The 19,694-nt window shown below is 39.8% G+C and overlaps 1 protein-coding gene across 1 annotated transcript in view; it reads right to left on the minus strand.

Annotated features, from left to right (window-relative positions):
• Window positions 1–19,694, minus strand: part of LOC149319888 (WD repeat-containing protein on Y chromosome-like) — a 52,074-nt gene that overhangs the window by 29,774 nt on the left and 2,606 nt on the right. Inside the window, exons 2-10 of the mRNA XM_089512541.1 lie at window positions 15,873–16,152; window positions 12,394–12,447; window positions 11,314–11,397; window positions 10,695–10,760; window positions 7,629–7,859; window positions 6,561–6,640; window positions 4,606–4,698; window positions 2,663–2,708; window positions 332–378 (exon numbers count right to left, since the gene is read on the minus strand). Coding sequence (XP_089368667.1) covers window positions 332–378; window positions 2,663–2,708; window positions 4,606–4,698; window positions 6,561–6,640; window positions 7,629–7,859; window positions 10,695–10,760; window positions 11,314–11,397; window positions 12,394–12,447; window positions 15,873–16,152 — 981 coding nt within the window. The remainder of the gene's footprint in view (window positions 1–331; window positions 379–2,662; window positions 2,709–4,605; window positions 4,699–6,560; window positions 6,641–7,628; window positions 7,860–10,694; window positions 10,761–11,313; window positions 11,398–12,393; window positions 12,448–15,872; window positions 16,153–19,694) is intronic.

Consider the following 19,694-nt stretch of genomic DNA (forward strand, 5'->3'; position numbering starts at 1 on the left):
TATGTCAAGAGCTGCTGGAGCTGCAAACAACTGCTTTGTGTGACACTATAAACCATTGGATTGCAAATATCAGCCTTCTCAGTGACAAATCCTCTGGCCGTGGTCTAGTCCACACCAACCATCAGCATCTCACCCATCAGTTAAACCTTCATGATAGGAGTGGTATTTTTCTACAAATTACTTCTTGTGTGTCTTCCAGGTTAGTAGTTATTACCTGTATATAGTAGACCTGAGCTGTGGAAGCATACTTTAAGTCCTTGCCAGAGACAGTTTGGAACAATTAACTAAATGACTATATTTACTCTTAATTTTTAAAGATGTAAGTACTTACCTTAGGATCTCACCTACAGAGCACAGGAGCAAGATAGTGACACACCCCTGCAGTAGCAAAAAGCCAGACAGAGAATCAAAGAGCAGTGAAGAGATGTTGGAGTAGTTGGTGAATACAAACAGCAAGAAATAACACAAATGAACATATTTTTTTTATTTTTGAACACAAATTTTTGAGAAGCTTTTAGTAGTAGTTTCCTTGCCAGTGTTCAGAACTGATATTTTGCCTTTTGTATAGGGTTTTGCATGTTGAAAAAGGCTGTTAACGTTGGGTCAAATATTATAATTATTATGGACTTGTACCTTTGTTCTCTTCCCTCCTGCGCCCTGCCTTGTTTGTACAAATATAATTTCTAACTATCATACATGTATTAGACATATCCTTTGGTATTGATGGAGTGTGTATACATAACCTACACCACTTCTTTTTCCTCTGGTAGCATGCCAGGGGTACTGTCACCATCAGAAGCTTCTCATTTTCCTCCTCTCACTCTATCTTATGGTTTATACAGTGTAAGTTTATATCCATAAAAGCTCATGCAAAAACATTTATTTCCTCTTCCTCTTCCTCCCTAACTCCTTTTCATATTAAGTCTTGGTTTACAAAATTGAGACCTTGGGTATAGCCAGAATAGTCTTAAAGAGTAGATCAATTTGCCACTGCCCAGCATCATCTGAGGAAGACCCCTACTGTTCTGGAGAGCTGCCATTATCTTGGATCATACAATACTGCATTGGCACTTGTAAAAGTATTTTCTCTTGGATTATGCTGTCCTATTGGCTTTGTAACGCAAAGCACACTTGGAAAAAGAATGGGCATTTCTAGCCATCACTCTCTCATGAAATAAAGACAGTAACACTGATTATGCTGCTTTTGGTCAGAAATAGCATTGGTTGCCCTGCTGGATTATTTATACCATAAACTCAAAAAAGAAATGCAAATGCATCCCTAATGGTTCAGCTGGATCCTCTGATTGATTTTTATATCTTCTTGTTCGGATGTTTGGCTGATTTGACAGGTACAAGGTACAAGTCCTCTAAGTAGTGCATCCAGTCCTATTTGGCTGAATGATACAGATTATTTGAAGCATGTTCAAGGTATACAGAGTTTTATCGTGATTTATCCTAATTCTAATGACATCAGTTATTCACACAGCCAACAATGCAAATCTTACAGGAAAACTCTGACCCTCCCCCTCCCCCCCCCCCCCGATCAATTATTCCAGGTGATCTGGGGGTTTTGGTACCCACCCCACTTAATCAGATGTATTCAAAATGCACGTCAACAACAAAGATTCAGCCCACATTCTACCGGGATTATTTTCACCATCTGAATAACCCCTTGGTGGTATAAATAATCCTGGTAGAATGAGGGTAGAATCTCTGCTGTTCACATGTAATGTGAATATACTCAAAAACCCCTCCTCCAAATGCTTTTTTAAATAAAACACAGCCCTTACATCACTTAATAGGGAATTAATAAAGTTAGTCTCAAATAGTATACAGTAAAAGGGGGAATTGTGACTTTTGGATTTGTTTCTCACATGTTCCAGCTGTCCCAGTTTAGCAGAAGTCCTGATAAATTTAGATATTATTATTATTATTATTATTATTGGATTTATATTCTGCCTTTCTCCCCAAATGGGATTCAAAAAATCCTCTGTTATCCCATTTTTCAGCTGCTTTTATGATGTCCCAGTTTCTCTCTCCTTCTCCCACTTTGTTCTCAGCTTACTTCTACTACTGCAAACATTGGCGCATTACAGACCACCCAGGAGGGGCGGTCTGCCGCCGCCTTCATTTGCAGCACAGAGGAGCCCCAGCGTCCAAACTGCGAGGCTCCTCCGCGCTGCAAATAAGAAGCGCCAAAATGGCACTTCTCTTTGCGGTGCGGATATGATGACGCGAGGCGCCAATGGCGCACTCGCAACATCATATGCGCCGCACAACGTGCGGACGCAGCACATCCGCTACTTAAACATGGCGGCCCCTGTGTGGAACGGGCACCGCCATTTTGTACGGACTCGGTCCATATTAGGGTTAGGGGCATCCGGAAGTGACGCTCCTTTCCAATCCTAATACGGACCCAGTCCGTACTTCATGCCCGTTTGTAACGGGCATGAGTGCAAAGTATAAAAGTACTGTAGTTTTCACTCATTTAGCAGATGTAGGGAGAAGAGCAGAGGGTAGAATCTTGCCTTTCCCAGTAGGCTCAGGCAAAAGCAAAGCCTTTCCTGGCTTCTGAGTTTTTCCTTATTTTATCATTATAATGGGCCATGTCCCAGTTTTCATCTATGAAATGTTGGAAGTTATGCATTTTTGAAGTACATACCTGGTCATCACCACAAAGGATCATGCATTCATCATGACCTGTGTAGCTGAGTTGCAGGTGGAAGGAGAGAAAGAAAGGAAAAATGATAGTTTCCTTTAAAAATCACTGTTTTGTTCCAAAGTAATATAAGCGCTTTTCTGATGAACAAAAATCTGTGCACATATCTAAACAAGACTTCGTAATGTTCAAACATTTTACACGAGCCACTGATATGGCTAGCCTGTCAAAGAATGTTATTTTCACATGGTCTAGTCATGAAGGAAAAGTGAGACCTGATTCATATGGTCATACATTTATGCCATCAGGATATTCAGCAATAAGGTCATTACTGAGGTCCTCATTCTATAATAGGATCTACCAGATGTTGCCTGGGACCTCCATGGTAAGTGGCTAGAACTGGGAAATAACCATTTTAAATTTCTCAGAATGTCATGGAGCACGTGATGTAGCCTGAGGGAAATTTCTCAAGGCATATTTCCAGATACCTGCCACAACTGCAAGGTAAGCCCATAATGGGAAGCCGTTGACATACAGGGCGATTAGATGTCCTAACCACAAAGGAGGACAAGGCACCATAAAATGTAGGACATTCAAGGAAAATGTAGGGCATTACCAAATAAAAGTTTAAAACACTAATATAAATATACAATGCTTCTTAGTCGTGCTCAAAATGGAGGACGTTTGGAAATTCCTTCTGGACAGAAAGTTGAAATGTAGAACATATCTTGGAAAAGGAGGATGTCCGATCACCCTGCTGACTTAAGCATTATGACCAGAGCTTAGAAGTAATGTGTTTAAAGTAACTTTACAGTCGTCCCTTCCAATTTGCAGGGGATCCATTCTGGACCCACCCCACCCGCAAATCAGAAAAATGGTCAATATTGGGGTCGCATTGATTTTAATGGCTGCATGCTCCTCCATTTTGTTCCCTCCTCATTTGCCATCTGTGAGCAATCAAGACCACAGATCCCAAGTCCACGAACGGGGAGGGCCGACTGTACTTTGTGAATTATAAAATGTAAAATGTTACTCTTTTTTAGTGATAAGGCCCAATGTACTTTTAAAAAAGCATTGCAACACAACTGAAATGTAAAATAATAACAGCTTTCTCACTACACAGCTATAGCACTTTAATTCCACTTGACTTGGAAGATTCCACTCAGTGGAATCCTGGAATTTTCTGTTATTTGAGATATTTACTGTTCTCTGCAGAGAACTCTAGTGCCTGCACAAAGAACAAATGGATACCACAAGATGTAGTCATGCCTGTTAAAGTGGAATCAAACTATAACTGTGTAGCTGAAAGAACCCTAAGTAATATTTGCTCATTATTTGGAGACTATGACTTTTGTGAGAATTAGAGGGGGCTGGCTACTTGTGGCAACGTTTTTGTGTCAAAAATTTAAAAGATAACATTGACAATAATGCAGTAATCGCGTACTACTCTAGTTGTTACTCATGAGTAACATTAACAAGTTGAACAAGTAGCAAGTAATATTGACAAGTAATGTAAAATATGAAAAATCAGGGTAGAGAAGTAATACATTAGTTTTTTGTGGGGTTTTGGGGCTATGTGGCCATGTTCCAGAAAAGTTTCTTCCTGTCGTTTCGCCAGCATCTGTGGCTGGCATCTTCAGAGAATGTTTGCCTGGAAAAGACTTGGGTATGTATAATGTGTGACCTGGAAAGGCAGGAGTGATTTGCATGTATACCCAAGTATATATATACCCAAGTCCTTTCCAGAAGATGCCACAATATTTTTTTAAGAAGTAGCTTTTCTAAGCTCTGACTTTAAAAATGTGTACTTTTCTGTGAACTGAAAAACAGGTCATAAACAGGCTTCCAAACCACTAATCTGAATAATACATATTGTGACATATACAAAAGTATGGTATGATTATTGGCTGATAATTGCCTCAAGATATGAAACCGTAATGGCTTACCAGTAATCCACATTCAAAGGTAGTGCTTCCAAACCACTAATCTGAAGGTAGGGTTCAAAATTGGAGCTTTCATACAGCTGAAGTTCACGATCCCTGGCACAAATTTACAATATGATATATTCTATTATCATAGGCTGTATACATACATTTTTCATAATAGGCCAAACTGCTGTGTGCAGTAACTGAGACAAAGGTGAGTTCATATCCTCCAACTGATCCAATATGACAGAGGAGACTATCACATGGGGGAAAATCAGGGGATTAAAAAGACATTTTCCTGGGAAAGCCACATAACTGCAGCAAAGATTTTTACATGCATCACAGTCTGAGAGGACTTATCCCGAGAAGACCCAGGAATGTGCCAGCAACAAACCATTCATTGGGAAATCCCATGAATGGGTTGTTCTTCCCAGAATAAGTCCTCTTAGATCATGATGTAGTCTGAAAATCTTCACCACAATCCCACAACTTTCCCAGGAAAAAGCCTTTTTAATCCCCTGATTTTCCCAGTGTGATAGTCTACAAAGACAGTCCTGATTAATCCCCTGTTGTTCCACTGGTTTTAAAACATTCCAGTTTCTCTTCTCCTCTCACCTTGCCCCTTTACAGTCAGCTTGCTTAAAATGTTGCAGACTGAGCTGAAATTACAAAAATAATTTGCACTCAATTCAGCAGGGAAAAGAGGAGAGGAAGAGGCTAAATCTTGCCCTTCACAGAGACCTTAGGCAAAAGCAAACTGCTTCATCCTCTCCTAACTTCTGACTTGTTCCTATGCCATCTTGACCACATTCTGATGTTGCTTGGCAATACATGTCCCAATTTTCATCTGAAAAATGTTGCAGAGTATGTGATCAATTATTGTGAAAGAGCTTGAAAATAAAGTTTGCAGTATCATACTGTCTACAAAGGTATGGTTTGTTAAGGAAAAAGCAACATGGGATATACAGTGAAAGAAATAAAACATGTATGTGAGAGTCAGGATGACTCAGCAGAAGCAATTAGAAGCCACACAGGTGTAAAAGGTAATGCAATTAGCAAGTCCTAAATGCCAAGGACAGAAATGCAAAGTGGATAATTGAACACACCTGAGAATTGTAAAGTGGACAAGGTGAAATGATGAAATCATTAATTGTGGGTTGAAACAAGAGAGCCAATGAGAGTGGATGTACACGCCCACTGGGTGGAAACAGACAACAGTGGGTGGTATTTTGCAATGACTATAATAATGGCTATGAATCCCAATGTATTTTGTGGGTAGTAGTGAGGAGTTGTGTTGGATAGTTTTGGAGCTGTATATAGTAGAATAAAGTAGATCTTTTATATAAGACTACTGAGTTGTCTGGTGTCTTGAGTGAAGATACAAGAGCCAGCTGGATCCTGAAGAAGTGGGAAGACTTCTGTGGAAGCAAGAGTGAGAAGGCTTGGAGAGTTTGTCAGGGTCTTCAGCCTATTCTCTGTAACTCTGCTGCTTTAGAGCAAAGCTTTAACCACTGGCCAAAACTGGTCAGCGCCGGTGCGTAACAAGGTGGTGAGTTCGAGCCAGAGGTGAAGAGCTACAACTCCCATCATCCCTGACATGGTTCTGGTAGTGTGTATATGAGCCTTCAAGTCGCCTGTCAACTTATGACAACCCCATGAATTTCATAAGGTTTTCTTAGGCAAGATGGTTTTACCAGTTCCTTCTATGAAATATAGCCTATAGCACCTGGTATTTGTTGGTGGTTTCCCATACAAGTAATAACAAGAGCTGACCCTGTGTAGCTTCCAAGATCAGACAGGATCTGCTGTCTTTACAGTGTGGTTCTGGTTGTTTTTGTCATGATGCTGTCTCCTCAATTCCATTCAAGTTTCCAAACTGTTTCTTTACATGACTTTTCACAGGTAAGTTATGGATGAAAGAAATTCTGATGAAAAGCTTTTTTTCCCTTGCTTTTTTTTGCGTATGAGTTACTTACCCAGTTCCAAGTATTAATTTATTGTAGGGTGTCATGACAGTGAAATCCATCAGCCATTTTGATTTTCTGTGAGTTTTATCCTTAAAAATAAAAGTTAAGCATTGGTTGCTATTCTAGAATAATAAATGTCACAAGTTGGGCTATCATCTTTACAAAACGAAAAACAGTTTCGGATCAGGATAGTATATAGAAGGCAGAACAAAGAAGGGGATAATTGGATGAGGAAGTAGTTTTCATATATGAAATAATAATAATAATAATAATAATAATAATAATAATAATAATAATAATAATTATTATTATTACAGTTGTTTTTACCCTGCCTCTCTATCAAAAGACAATTGAAACTTCTACAAATGCAGAAATGTAGGAAAGGAGATTTATTTGGGATATGGGGTGTCTAAAATGCCTCTATATTGTCAATAATATATTCTAAACTCTAGGGCAGAAATTAGCAACTTCAGGTGAAGACATACTGCAGACTACTGGAGGATGCATCCTCCCACTGCCACTCTACAGATGAATTTGCCACCAAATTGATGAATTTTAGTGTCAAAAAGTTGCAATTTCCTTTGAAAACACATGAGCCTTCTTATAAAACAGAATCACACTTCCAGGAGAATGAGTGGGAATATAAATCTGCTTTAAAACAAAGCGAAAATGGCTGTTTTTTTCTTTTGCAATCATGGCAGTGAAACTGGGTGCCATGATAGCAACTGTAGCACCCAATGTCACTGCCATGATTGCAAAAGAAAAAACATGATAGCAACCGAAAGGGCTTGAGAGAGTTCATATTACCTACCACCATTCCAAAGAATGAAACTATAAACCTAAATCCAATTGTTACTTTCCAGCTAGAATAGAGCTATTTCATCAAGGTAGATGCTTGATAAGTCAGTGCTTTTGTAGGCTACATTGACTAAGTAGGTCTGACCTAGTTGGGACTTTATAAACCATAGATATGAATTATTGGAGATTCCAGGGAACTTTTGAAATCTCAGTTTGCTTTGAACCTAGATAAACAATAAAGAATTCTGAAGGTTCTAGCAAGAGAAAAATGTGACGTACAAAAACTATCTTGCTTCGTTTTAACTTGAGATCTGGTGACCAAAAGGAAATAGTTCCATCTTCTCGGGCTGTTATGAGTGTGCTATCCGGTAGCGAGCAAATGTGTGCCACAGGCTCTCCATGTGGGATTTCTTGTATTGTAGCAGGAAGTGAGAAGGAAACCTCTTTCAGATGGGTAGATGATCCATCCTGTTTAGTGTATTCCAGCTGCATGTATGTGCAGAAGTCATGCTAGTACAGGAGAAAGAATCAGTCATTATCTTAGTGCTCATGAAGCCTGATTCCATGCATATTCAGAAATGAGTCCTGCTATAGTCAGTGGGGCTTATTCTTCCAATTAACTTGGAAATGATTTAGGGAAAATCTATTTGGTATCATCATCATCATCATCATCATCATCATCATCATCATCATCATCATCATCTCTACCTTTCCCTCCATAAAGGATGTCAGACTTATAAAACATTGTTGCTATTGTTGTGTACCTTCAAGTCATTTCCAACTAGTAGAAACCCTAAAGCGAACCTGTCATGGGGTTTTCTTGGCAAGATTTGTTCAGAGGTTTGTCACTGTCTTCCTCTGAGGCTGAGAGGATGTGACTTGTCCAAGGTCACCCAGTGGGTTTTATGGCCAAGCAGGGAATGAAACCCAGTCTCCAGAGTTGCAGTCCAATACTCATACCACTATGCCATTCTGGCTCTCCTACACAATATTATAACCAGCACAAATTAAAAACATGCTAAACAATACATGCTTGTTTGTCTACTGTGTTCCTTCAAGTCATTTCTGGCTTGTGGCAACCCTAAAGCAACTCTATCATGGGGTTTTTGTGCCAAGATTTGTTCAGAGGGGGTTTCGCTTTGCCTTCCTGGGAGGCTGAGAGTGTATGACTTGCTCAAGGTTACCCAGTGGGTTTCCATGGCTGAGTAGGGCTTTGAACCATGGTCTCCAGTTATAATTCCATGCTCAAACCGCAACACCACACTGACTCTTTCGTTCTTGTAGGCTCTCTATTCAACCAAGGACACCCTTATCATTATGTTTGTTTACCTGGCAATGGCTTCAACTACCTTTCTTTGCCTGACTGGATAACAGATATTCGGGCTCTTATGAAGATCCTCCTCACACAAAGGAAGTTCTTTTCCTCTAAAAATCACTTTCCACATGAAGAAAGCAACAGAACCAGGGGGGAGAGGCAAATCTGTTGTTCCTCATCACTTGTTTAAGACAGTAATGGATACATAGGGCTTACTTGATGGGGAAATGTACAAATTGGTTAGGATTATATGTGTCTCCATCCATTTTCTTGTGGCCTCATTGCATGTCCTTAACCACACCACCCAAAGGACTTTCCTAAACTGGAATTCATATTCCTTGGGTTGAAAAATTTGTCTCAACTCAGGCATTTAGGATTCTGGTGAAAATCTACTCCCGGTATTCTTTTTCTCTAAGAGCATTCTTGGGTCAGGTAAAGAAAAGTAGTTAAAGTCATTACCAGGTAAACAAAGATAATGATAAGGATGTCCTTGGCTGCATCTACACTGTAGAAATAATGCAGTTTCATATCACTTTAACTGCTGTGGCTCCATCTTACAAAATCCTGGGATCGGTAGTTTTATGAGGCACTAGCACGCTTTGGCAGAGAATGTTAAAGACCTTGTAAAACCACAGATCCCAGGATGATATAGGATGGAGCTACAGCACTTAAAATGGTGTCAAACTGCACTATTTCTATCCTGTAGATGCACCTTTTAATAGACATTGAAAAAATTGGAAAAGTATAATACTCTGCCTCCCACTTCTCAAATTATCAGCTGCCAGGCATAAGCTTTGGATGCACTCTTTTTGGAATCCCTGAACACAGTTTTAAAGTTGTACTGTAAGTAATATTTTGCATGTGTATAAGTTTATTTGGGTTGATAAATATTTTTAAATTTGAGATTTTTTTACATTCAAATTGACAAAACATGTATGTATAGAAAATTGATATTGCACTTTGTAACTTGTCTCCTGTTACAATTTTGGTTGTGTATATTCTTTATATTTCTTTTATCTTTTAACAGCCCCTGAAGAAGGCCATTAAATAGTTCTAGGTCTAGGTTTTTAAGAATAAAACTATTTTTCCCAACACCCTGACACCTTGGTCCAAAACACACTGCAGAAATAATCCAGTTTGAGACTTCTTTAACTGCTGTGGCTCAATGCTATGGAATTCTGGGAACTGGACTGGAATTTCATGAGAAATTTAGCCTTCTCTGTCAGAGATCTCTGGTGCCACAATAAATTACAATTCTTGGGATTCCTTAGCACTGAGCCAGGGCAGGTAATGTGGTCTGAAACTGGATTATTTCTGCAGTGTGTTTTGGACCTTTGTCTCTTATTTATTCTACCTCTCAGGCAGAGATTGTAATAATATATTTATCTCTTCCTGAGAACACTGTGCATGCATACATGTATGTGCATATATGCTTTGTTATGATATTTCCATTGGCCAAAATTCTTTTGATTAATCCCAACTAGAATAGACCCATTCCAACTGATTCAACAGATCTACTCAAGTCAGGACTAACAATACGATTTATTCCTTTTCAGTTTCATGATCCCAATCTGACATCCTCTTTTATCAATTACAGACAGCACTGTGACTTAGAGGTCCTTTTTCATATCCTTCATCTTTGCAGATGTTGAGAAATGTGAGAGAAAGTTCTGGACTGCTCTAATATTGTAATCAAGATGGCAGTGCAGAAGCCGAACAGCAACCAGTTCCATGCCCACCCACTCCCTAATGGGTCTATCAGAGAAAAGAAATAAAACAAGCTTATGTCTTTTTAATAAAACATATAATGTAGCTTTGCTTACAAATGGCTTGTTCATGGTCAAACACAGGTTTTATGGAGGAGAGGAACATAAAAATGCTGCAGATTAGAGTGTGTGTGTGTGGAAGTCAGCAAACATGAAATCTAGCAATTAGTACAGGCATACAAAGGTTGCTGATTCTAACTGTAGTCGCATCTTATTTTAAGCAATTAATCATTTAAAAAATGCCCTGTTTGTTCTTCTACTTACCCACTGAATTCTGCCAGTTCCAGAATAGTCTATTTTCATGAAAAGTTCTTCTAATTGTTCATCACTCTGTTGAGGAAAAAGACATAATAACATTTTATACAACCTCCCACTATGATTTCATATAGGGTATCTTTTCTCAGTGCCAACATCTAGAGGGGAGTTTGTGAACGAAAGAATATGGAGGCAGCATTGAAGATCAGTGTCTAATTGGGCAGGAGGTGGGTGGGAGAAAAATGGGGGAGAAGACCAAACAGGAAGAACGTCTAGAACTTGGAAACATTAGTGTTAAAACAATTACTTTAATATTAAATTATTACAGAAAATCAATGTGGGGAGTTATATTTACAAAATTAATCCTTTAATCAAATTGATAGTTCAGTTCATTAATTGTTCAATTCATTTAAAAAATCAACATTGTTAGAAACAGTCAATCATAAATTGCTCAGAATAATGTTTCTGGAAAAGAACAAACTTTAAATTGTTGAAAAATTTAATAGATTAAAGGTCACAAATTAATTTAAATTAACTGCTTCCAACTCTGGCACTACTATCCAACCCTTCCGTCTATAACCCAAGTATTAGCTACTGTTTTATGACTTTTAAGTTGTGGTTTGCTTACTGCATTATGCGATCCCATACATTTCTTTAACATGTGCTTGAAGTTTTCCAGATCCAAAGATTTATGTCCATTATTTTCTAATTCCTGGAAGCAGACAAAGCAACAAGGAGAAAATGATGTACTTCAGTAAGGGAGACTTGGTGAGGCTCTATATTTCAAAGTACAATCCCATTTGTGGGTATGAGTTCTTTTGCCTGAATAGTTCTAAGATGTGTATGCTAAGATAAATATATACAGTATTTGAAATCTGAGTCCGTTCTACAACTGTCATACAGTATTTGAATAGTTGTTCAGTCCACATTTGACTTAAAGAGAAGCATGGATCCCTGAAAAAAAAAAAAAAAAGGGGGGGGGTAAATTTCTGGCAAAATTGGACCACCAAGATTCGTGTGTACTTGTCCCTCTTTAGGCATTATCATCAGAAATGCACTTAATCATCCAACACTAAAAAATATTAGGGCAGTAACTGTCATCAAATCCTCCCAGGAATAATAAAGGTTGCTTGCTGTCTAACCTATGTACTTACTGGGCAACAGTATGGTGTAGTGGTTTGAGCATTGACTTTGGAAACCAGGGTTCAAAGTCCTGCTCAGCCATGGAAACCCACTGAATGATCTTGGGTAAGTCACACACTCTCGGCCTCGGAAGAAGGCAAAGACAAACCACCTCTGAACAAATCTTGACAAGAAAACCCCATGATAGGATTACCTTAGGGTTGCCATAAGTCAGAAATGACTTCAAGGCACACAACTGCAAGGTACTCTAAACACATGGAAGGCATTTCTACATAGATGTGCTTGTAAGAGTCTCCATATTTAAGGATGTTCTAATTATGATGGATAAGAATAATATTTAACATGAAATTAATATGAGTGCCTTCTTTTAGCATTTATTTCTCTCAAATACAAAAGAATTTTGAGAAGTAAACCTAACTGCACAATTAACAAATTGAAGATAATTTCTCATGTAACAGGCATGAAAAAACGTTTCTTTCTAATCAAAAAGTTCCCTTAGGTTACATTTCCTTTTGCTGAAACAACATAGAGTCATATATAGCAGATTTCATTAGGACGGTAATACCTGAAAAGCTGAGTATATCTTCTGAAGCTGTTCAAGAGTTACTTGCTGTTCAATCTTTCAACAACAAAAAAGTAAAACGGAATAGTTAAAATACCATAATTTTAAAACTCTGAGACACCTGAGGTCTGAAGAGCCCCTTCCACTGACTCCAACATTTCCCAACTCAGTTTCTTTCAGCTTAATTGCTTCCTCCACTGCATTTTACAAGGGAGCGTCCACTTCGCTGTATCTGGCGTCAAGGCCTAATATCTACAATAAATTTGTCCAATTCTGTCTAAAAGTAACCAAAGCAAATTGGAGAAAGTGCAGACATAAAAGACAGGGACAAAAACAAATTGAAGGGGTGAATGCAAATGGATATAAAAGTCTAGCATTTTGAAAAATATTCCCCTATCCAGACTAAGTAGGAATTTCAGATGGGTCTTTCTTATAGACACATATAAATGGAACCCTGTTTATACAGAAATCAGCTGGGATTAGGAAGGAGCATTGCAGAGAACACCTGCATCTGTTAAATGTGTGTGCTTCACATGATATGAAATTTCGTGAATCATTTACTGAAATTTGCAAATTTCTGCATGTGTAGGAGAGAAAAAAAGTTAGATTTTAAAATGGTGACTGTTGTAGAAAGCTGAACTACCATATTTTACAATCTTTATTTGCAAATATTTGGGACAATTATGTACAAGAAGGATGGGAATCATGTGGCCCCCCGATTGCAATTCCCAGCATTCTTCCCATTGACTATGTTGGCCAGGACTGATGAATTTCCAGTCCAGGAATATCTGGAGGTCCATATGATTTCTTAGGGGCCATTCAGACTACTTTTTAACCAGGTTCAGGATTCGAAATTTGCATGTGAAGTTCATATTGGGCCCGATTCTGTCACAATCCATGTCAAGGCTTGCACAAGGAAATGCCCCTTACCGCGGGTTATCGGGAATCGGGCTAAAATCCGTCTTTTCCCAAAAGACCCAGGTTCCGCAAAATATGAACTTGCCCTTGATCACGATCGGGGCAAATTCAGGAAGGGATTAGGGTCGGAGGGCGGGCAGAGGTCAGAGCATTCCCTCCCCTCATCTGAGGGAGGGGGAGGAAGAGGAGGAAGAGGAAAGAGCCAAAGGACTGGAGACTGAGAGGAGGCGAAAGGGGAAATCAGGGTGACTTTTGGGCTGCAAAGGGCTGTAAGAGGGAGGGCAGGGAGGAGTGGAGAAAGTGATGGAGGAGGAGGAGGAGCTGTGGGAAGAAGGGAACCATGGAGGGCATTCTCTAATGGAGCAGGAGGAGGAGGATGAAGGAGCCAGGGCAGCTTGGGAGGGGAGGGTCAGAACGAAAGAGGAGGAGGAGGATTGCCCATGGAAATAGGGCTGTGGGGCTAAGCCAGGGGATGTAGGGAAATCCAGCTGCAGCAGAAGGAGCCTCTTTTATTTCTGACAATTTATGCGCATGATTTTTTGGGTGACATGTCTGTGTGCTTGCTTGTGCTACTGTGCTACTTTCATTTCCTCTTGCTCCTGGATTATTATTATTATTATTATTATTATTATTATTAGTGTTATATGTGGATGCTACAGTCAGAATGCCTGCGCTGCATTTCCCTTTTATTTCCAATGGATTCCATGGGTCAGTTGGAACTGACAGGTCACTCTCTCTTAGCCTCAGTGGAAGGCAGTGGCAAAGCTCCTCTGAAGAGAATGTAGCAGGAGGAAAGGGGTCAGTTCAGTTCAAGTCAAAGGCAGGGCATGAACGGAGCTCCCATCAGGCACCTTCCCTCCCTTTTTTATTAAAAAAATTTTTTTTGACAAAATATGCACATTTTTTTTCTTGAGGCAGATATATATAGATAGAATGTGGCTAGCTGCTTGTTCACTTTCCCTTCTATTTGCTGGTTTCCAGCAAAGGGGAAATGTTGCAAAGGGCTAGACTTTTTTTCCTTTGCGAATCAGTGCTATAATTTGAATGTTACATTTGTTGCTCTTGTAAATTAGGCAATTGGCAAAATGATACATGCTTTTGCTACTGTCTCTTCAGGGCTAGCCCTGAATTGCTTTTAAAAGCAAAAAAGAATGCATGGCAATCGCATCCTTTTCTGGCATTTCCGAGGTGAGGAATTTATTATTATTATTATTATTACATGTGTAAGAGGCATTCTGGGGTGGCAAGGAGTGGGGGATTAACTTGCATTTTGGGGTTGAAAATGGGGCCAGAGGCAGATCATAACCTGCACTGACCCAAATGCCCACACATACACACACACACACACGAGATTTTAAATTTTGACAAAATGTGCGCACTTTGGGGCATTTTGTGCATGGCTCTTTAAAAAAAGGAGGGGGAAGGACACTTCCGATGCCCCTGCAAACGTCACGTATGACGATCGCTTGATTGACAGCAGGCGCCTTCAAATTAAACCCGATAAGGCATTCGGGTTAAAATGCCCCTCAAATCTAGTGGGCACTTCCTAACGGAGAGATTCGGGGGCGGGCAATCCGGATCTACCCAGTTCCACCCACATTAATTGGGCCAGTGGGAATGGGGCCTTAATGTCCAAGCATCTATGTTCCTGTTTTTTATATAGCTCCAAGACCATTTTGGCTAGCATTCCATAGCAATTACCATATATATTCAACTATAAGTAAACCTCATGTATAAGTCAAGGGCAGGTTTTGGGGCCAAAATTATAGATTTTGATATGACCTGTGGATATGTCGAGGGTAAAGCCTAGGGACATGTAACAAAAGATGTAAAGGATGAAGCAAAGGAAAGCAATGCCAAATAACTTACAAAATTCCAGAAGATATAACTGTTTCTGCTCACACTAAAGATTGGATGGATGAGAGAATAGAAGGGAATCAGTGCTTTCAGGACATATCATGCTCTTGCCTTTCACCAGAGAATTGTTTCCTTTTTATATGAGTTAAAGTACAGGACTTACATTGACCCATGGATAAGTCTATCCAGATTTTTGGGGTCAATTTTTTAACTAAAGTTTCTAGACTTATACATGAATATACACAGTACAATACATGCTATAGTTCAAACTATTCTATCTTCTGGAATAGAAATCAAGCACTACCTATTTTAATCTAACTATTTTGAGAGGAAAAATGCTTTGAAGTAGATATGCTTCCTACAGGATTGGTCTAAGTGGTATTTTTCTCCTTGAAGTGAAAAGGCAAGATGTCACTGACCCTGCCGTCTGCGTGTAAAAGCTGCCCAGGCTGTCAATTCAATCTTATTTCAGTGCTAGCTGTGCCTTGCACACCTGAGAATAACAGGGTAGCTTAGGGGGTGCTGGGCAAACTGTGCTGAACATATATAGCAGTATCTTCCGAGTTCCAACACCTCACTGCTGTTCTCCATCCCATAACATCTGCTCATTTAAGCAACTGTCTCACTGTACCTATTAGTATGACCAGCCCTGTCTCCACAACTTCTTTTAAAAACCTGTCAGAACCCAGCAAAAGAATCTACTATACCTTTCCTTTCCACTGACTTCTGGAGGAATCAGCACGATGATGCCCACTTCCACTCCCTAATATGTTTTCCATGAATCCAATGGAATGACTCCTCTGTTGCCCTTTCAGCATCTCCTTCATGAGCCATTCTGGAAGCTGGGGTACCTCCTCCTGATCTTCTGAAAAGCCGCTGGCAGAAACTGGAGATGCGGCTTGCAGCCTGTGGCCTCCTAATGAAGTCTGAGCCCTTTGAAACAAAGGGTCTGTTGTTGCTGCCGATTCTCTCAGCTCATTCAGAATGCTGTCAGAGCACAAAGACCAGAAGGTAGCCATAAGGTGATTGTTGCTCTTGTTCATTAATTATTAGTTTCTGGTGAGAGTAACAGCATCAAGAGAAGCAATGCCAGCTTGGTATCCAACTGGGGTCAGACCTTATTTGACAAGGACCAGTGATAACAGGATTTCACCCCCCCCCCACCACCATAGTCCACATAGTTTTCAGTTCCTGTGTTATAAACCAGGGAGAAACTGAGACATTTAAAAGTGCTCATATTCTCCAAGGAACTACATGGGAGCATCACAAAAAGTACATTAGAGGAGGACATTTTCTTTATTAGACTATAATAAGGGTCTTTGCTTGGCTGCGATTTGCAGAAAGGGCTGCAGCAGTAACTTCTGCTTGGTGTCATTTTCAGTACCATATGCTAGAGAATGTTACATATGCACATATCTCGGTGAAACAAAGTACTGTAGATGAACTTGAACAGGTAGTTCCTTGCTTTCCTTCACTCCAAAGAAGTAATTATTTGTGCTACCTGTTTAGAGATCCTACATCATAACAACAACAACAACACAATAAATGAGAGAGATGGGAAATAAGGAAACAATGTGATTGTATGCAGTCCATTTGCTTGGGGATGGAAGGAAGCAGTTATCCTCTTCTCCATCTGAGAAATAGGTAGTCAGAATCTGGTGCCTAGAAAATGTTTTGGAATTATCTTACAGCAAGACAAAGCAGGGTGGGTTTTTTAAATATTTTGTTATGATATCTCAGACTCTCCTAGTGTTCCAACAAGGGGCTGTTGCTGCTCCACACCATCCGGCGTCTTCTACCTGAGGCAACTACTTTGTTCTGCCTAATGTTAGTTCCAACACTGGCTTCCTCAATGCCACTTGATTTTACCAATCTCTATGCATTGCACAAGAAAGTCAGCCTCTGAAGGGAGGAGCGTTGCAAGACAAAATCTGCCTCTGAAGAGGGGGGGATGACAATTCTCCAGGTTTTCAGCACATTTCAAACTGGTTTCTAAATCACTTGGAAATAGGTTTGCCAGATCTCAGGGACTGGTTTTCATATGCCATGTTTAGGCAGGAGATGTATGTTCAAATTCTCCAGTTTTGGGGAGTTCAACTCCAAGCAAGAGGGAAGGGGTATATGCAGATCTCCAGTTTATTAGTAGATCAGCAACATGCTAAAATTAGCAAGGCTTCATTCATGTATTGCTGCAATTTAAAAACTCTCCAGGGCAGGCTTCCTCCCTCCCTCTCAGTCCTTGGAGTGCCAGGGCTCACACTAATTTGCATCCACTTTTTGGCTAGAGGCAAGTAGGCTAGATGAAATGTTCCTTATTCCTTTCCCTAAATAAGTAAGAAAGTGTAATTCTCTCATTTCACTTTGATCTGGGAGTGACCCTTTTAGCAAAGGTTTATCTGTTAATTTTCAAAACAGGGAAATATGTTCTCTTTTCCCATCCTTATATATGCATCTATTTGAATGACAACTTGAGAGCAACTGTGGTTATCACTTAATGCTTAATACCATCAGCAGGAACCAGTCCTGCATCTTAGGGTTTGGCCTGGAAATCTCAGGATTTGTTATAATCCTGAACTGATTACCGTACTTGGGGATCTACACAAGTAGAGTAGCCCCCACTCTATTGCAATTCTTCACCCTCCAACACATGGGTGGGGCTGAGCCCGGAAATTACTTTTTGGACTCCAGATGACAGATTTCTCCTGCTAGCACATCTAGGGGTATGGTTGCTGAGGGATTCTGAGTGGAGATACAATGCAAGGCTAGTAAACGTCTTGCCCGATTCATGTTGGAAGCACTTTATCATCTGAATAGGGATAGAAAATAAAAGAACCAAAATCCAGCCTGATGTGGCTGGGTAACCTGGGCTGGTCCATAATATACAGGCTTTTTTGTACATATATATTTGTTATTTTAGCAATACAATGGGCTCTTGGTATCTGCTACTGTTTGATTCCAGGATCCCATGTGGATACCAAAATACATGGATGCTTAAGTCCCATTAAAATACAGTGGCATAGTCAAATGGTGTCCCTTATATAAAATGGAAAAATCGAGGTTTGTTATTGGGATTTTATATTTTTGAATGTTTTCAATCCATGAATGCTTGAAACCATGGATAAAAAAAATCTGTGGATATGGAGGGCTGACTGTGATGGCATAGATATTGAAAAATCCAATAGAGATCAATACCAAACAAACATACACACACACTTTGATGTATGAACTCATCATTAGTCCTTTAGTTTCATTGAGGCTGATAGCCTGATCCTATGTAGTTTTACTGCATTACTTGAAAAACATGCAAAATTATAATGGAAATATTGGAAGATTCAGGAAGTAGGTGGGAAAGAGAAGGAGGCAAATTACATCTTTTGCCTTTGTATTGGACCCTTAGTTGGGACCCTTATCATCGAGCAATTACACTGAACCATTTATAATCCAGCTCTAAGAATGTTGATAGTAGCACATTCATTCATTCCTTACCTTCTGTATACTTCTTAGAAACACAAGACAGTTTTCTGGCTGAAGACCAGAACAAAACCAAAGAGATTTTGTACGTGGAAGCTTTGGTTGCTGTTTGCATTTTGTGTTTACAGTTAAATGTTGCTGGGCTACCGTTAAGACTCTGGACTAACTAACTCAAGTGTATGTGCTGTAAAATGATGTTCCATAATATTTCTATAGGGAAAGTTATTATTCAGATATGCTGAAGGGTAAAGGAGCTCATATAACACTGTTCCCCATCTTGGTGTGCTTCAATCTTGTCGGATTACAAGCTCCATAGTCTTCAGCAATAATAATTACATGCACAAAATATTTCTCACAAATGCTTGAGTAGAGTGTGCCTTAGAACCTTAGCAAGAAAACCAGAAAAACCTAGTTTACATACGTATGATTTAGTATCCTGTTGAAACTAAGCAAGTCTGGTCAGCATCTGAATGGGAGGCTGCTTAAGATCCCTATGTCCAGCATGTTGGGCTCCATCAGAAAAAAAAAAAATGAGTTCCTGGAGTGGGGAGAAGAATGTGCCTTGAAAAACAGAGAACACGGGGCAAGTTATCATAGGCCTGAAACACATGGGCCAAAAGAAGTGACTTCTGGCTGCTTTGGGGGCATGGGGTTTAGACAATGCATGCCCTCAATTCAGGCTAAAGCCACTCCTGCACTATACTCCGGTCCTTTGGAATGGAACAAAAAGGAGTCAGTTTAAACCAAGTCCTGGCAGTGTGGCTTGAGACCTGCGCTTTAGGAACAGGCCATGTGGTCATCTTGGTCTTCACACGATCGTGGCCAAAGGCCACTCCTTCCCAGCTGTCCATTTCACCCATAGTTATCTTAAAACCATCATATTTGGAATTAAGCACCAATTTGCTATGAAACGTTCCAAGCCCATGGAATGAATCCATGTTCTTCTGCATGGCTCATTTCCCCTGCTCTAGCACAGTAGAAATATTGACACGGCACTTTCAGAAAGAAACTTCCTTATTAATTGTGCCCTAATAGAGCTTGGAAGCCTACTATTTTGA

The sequence above is a fragment of the Sceloporus occidentalis genome, unplaced genomic scaffold, assembly GCF_023333645.1.
Source record: "Sceloporus occidentalis isolate IW3139 unplaced genomic scaffold, rSceOcc1.0.p SCAF_2, whole genome shotgun sequence".
In the NCBI taxonomy this organism is placed as follows: Eukaryota; Metazoa; Chordata; class Lepidosauria; order Squamata; family Phrynosomatidae; genus Sceloporus; species Sceloporus occidentalis.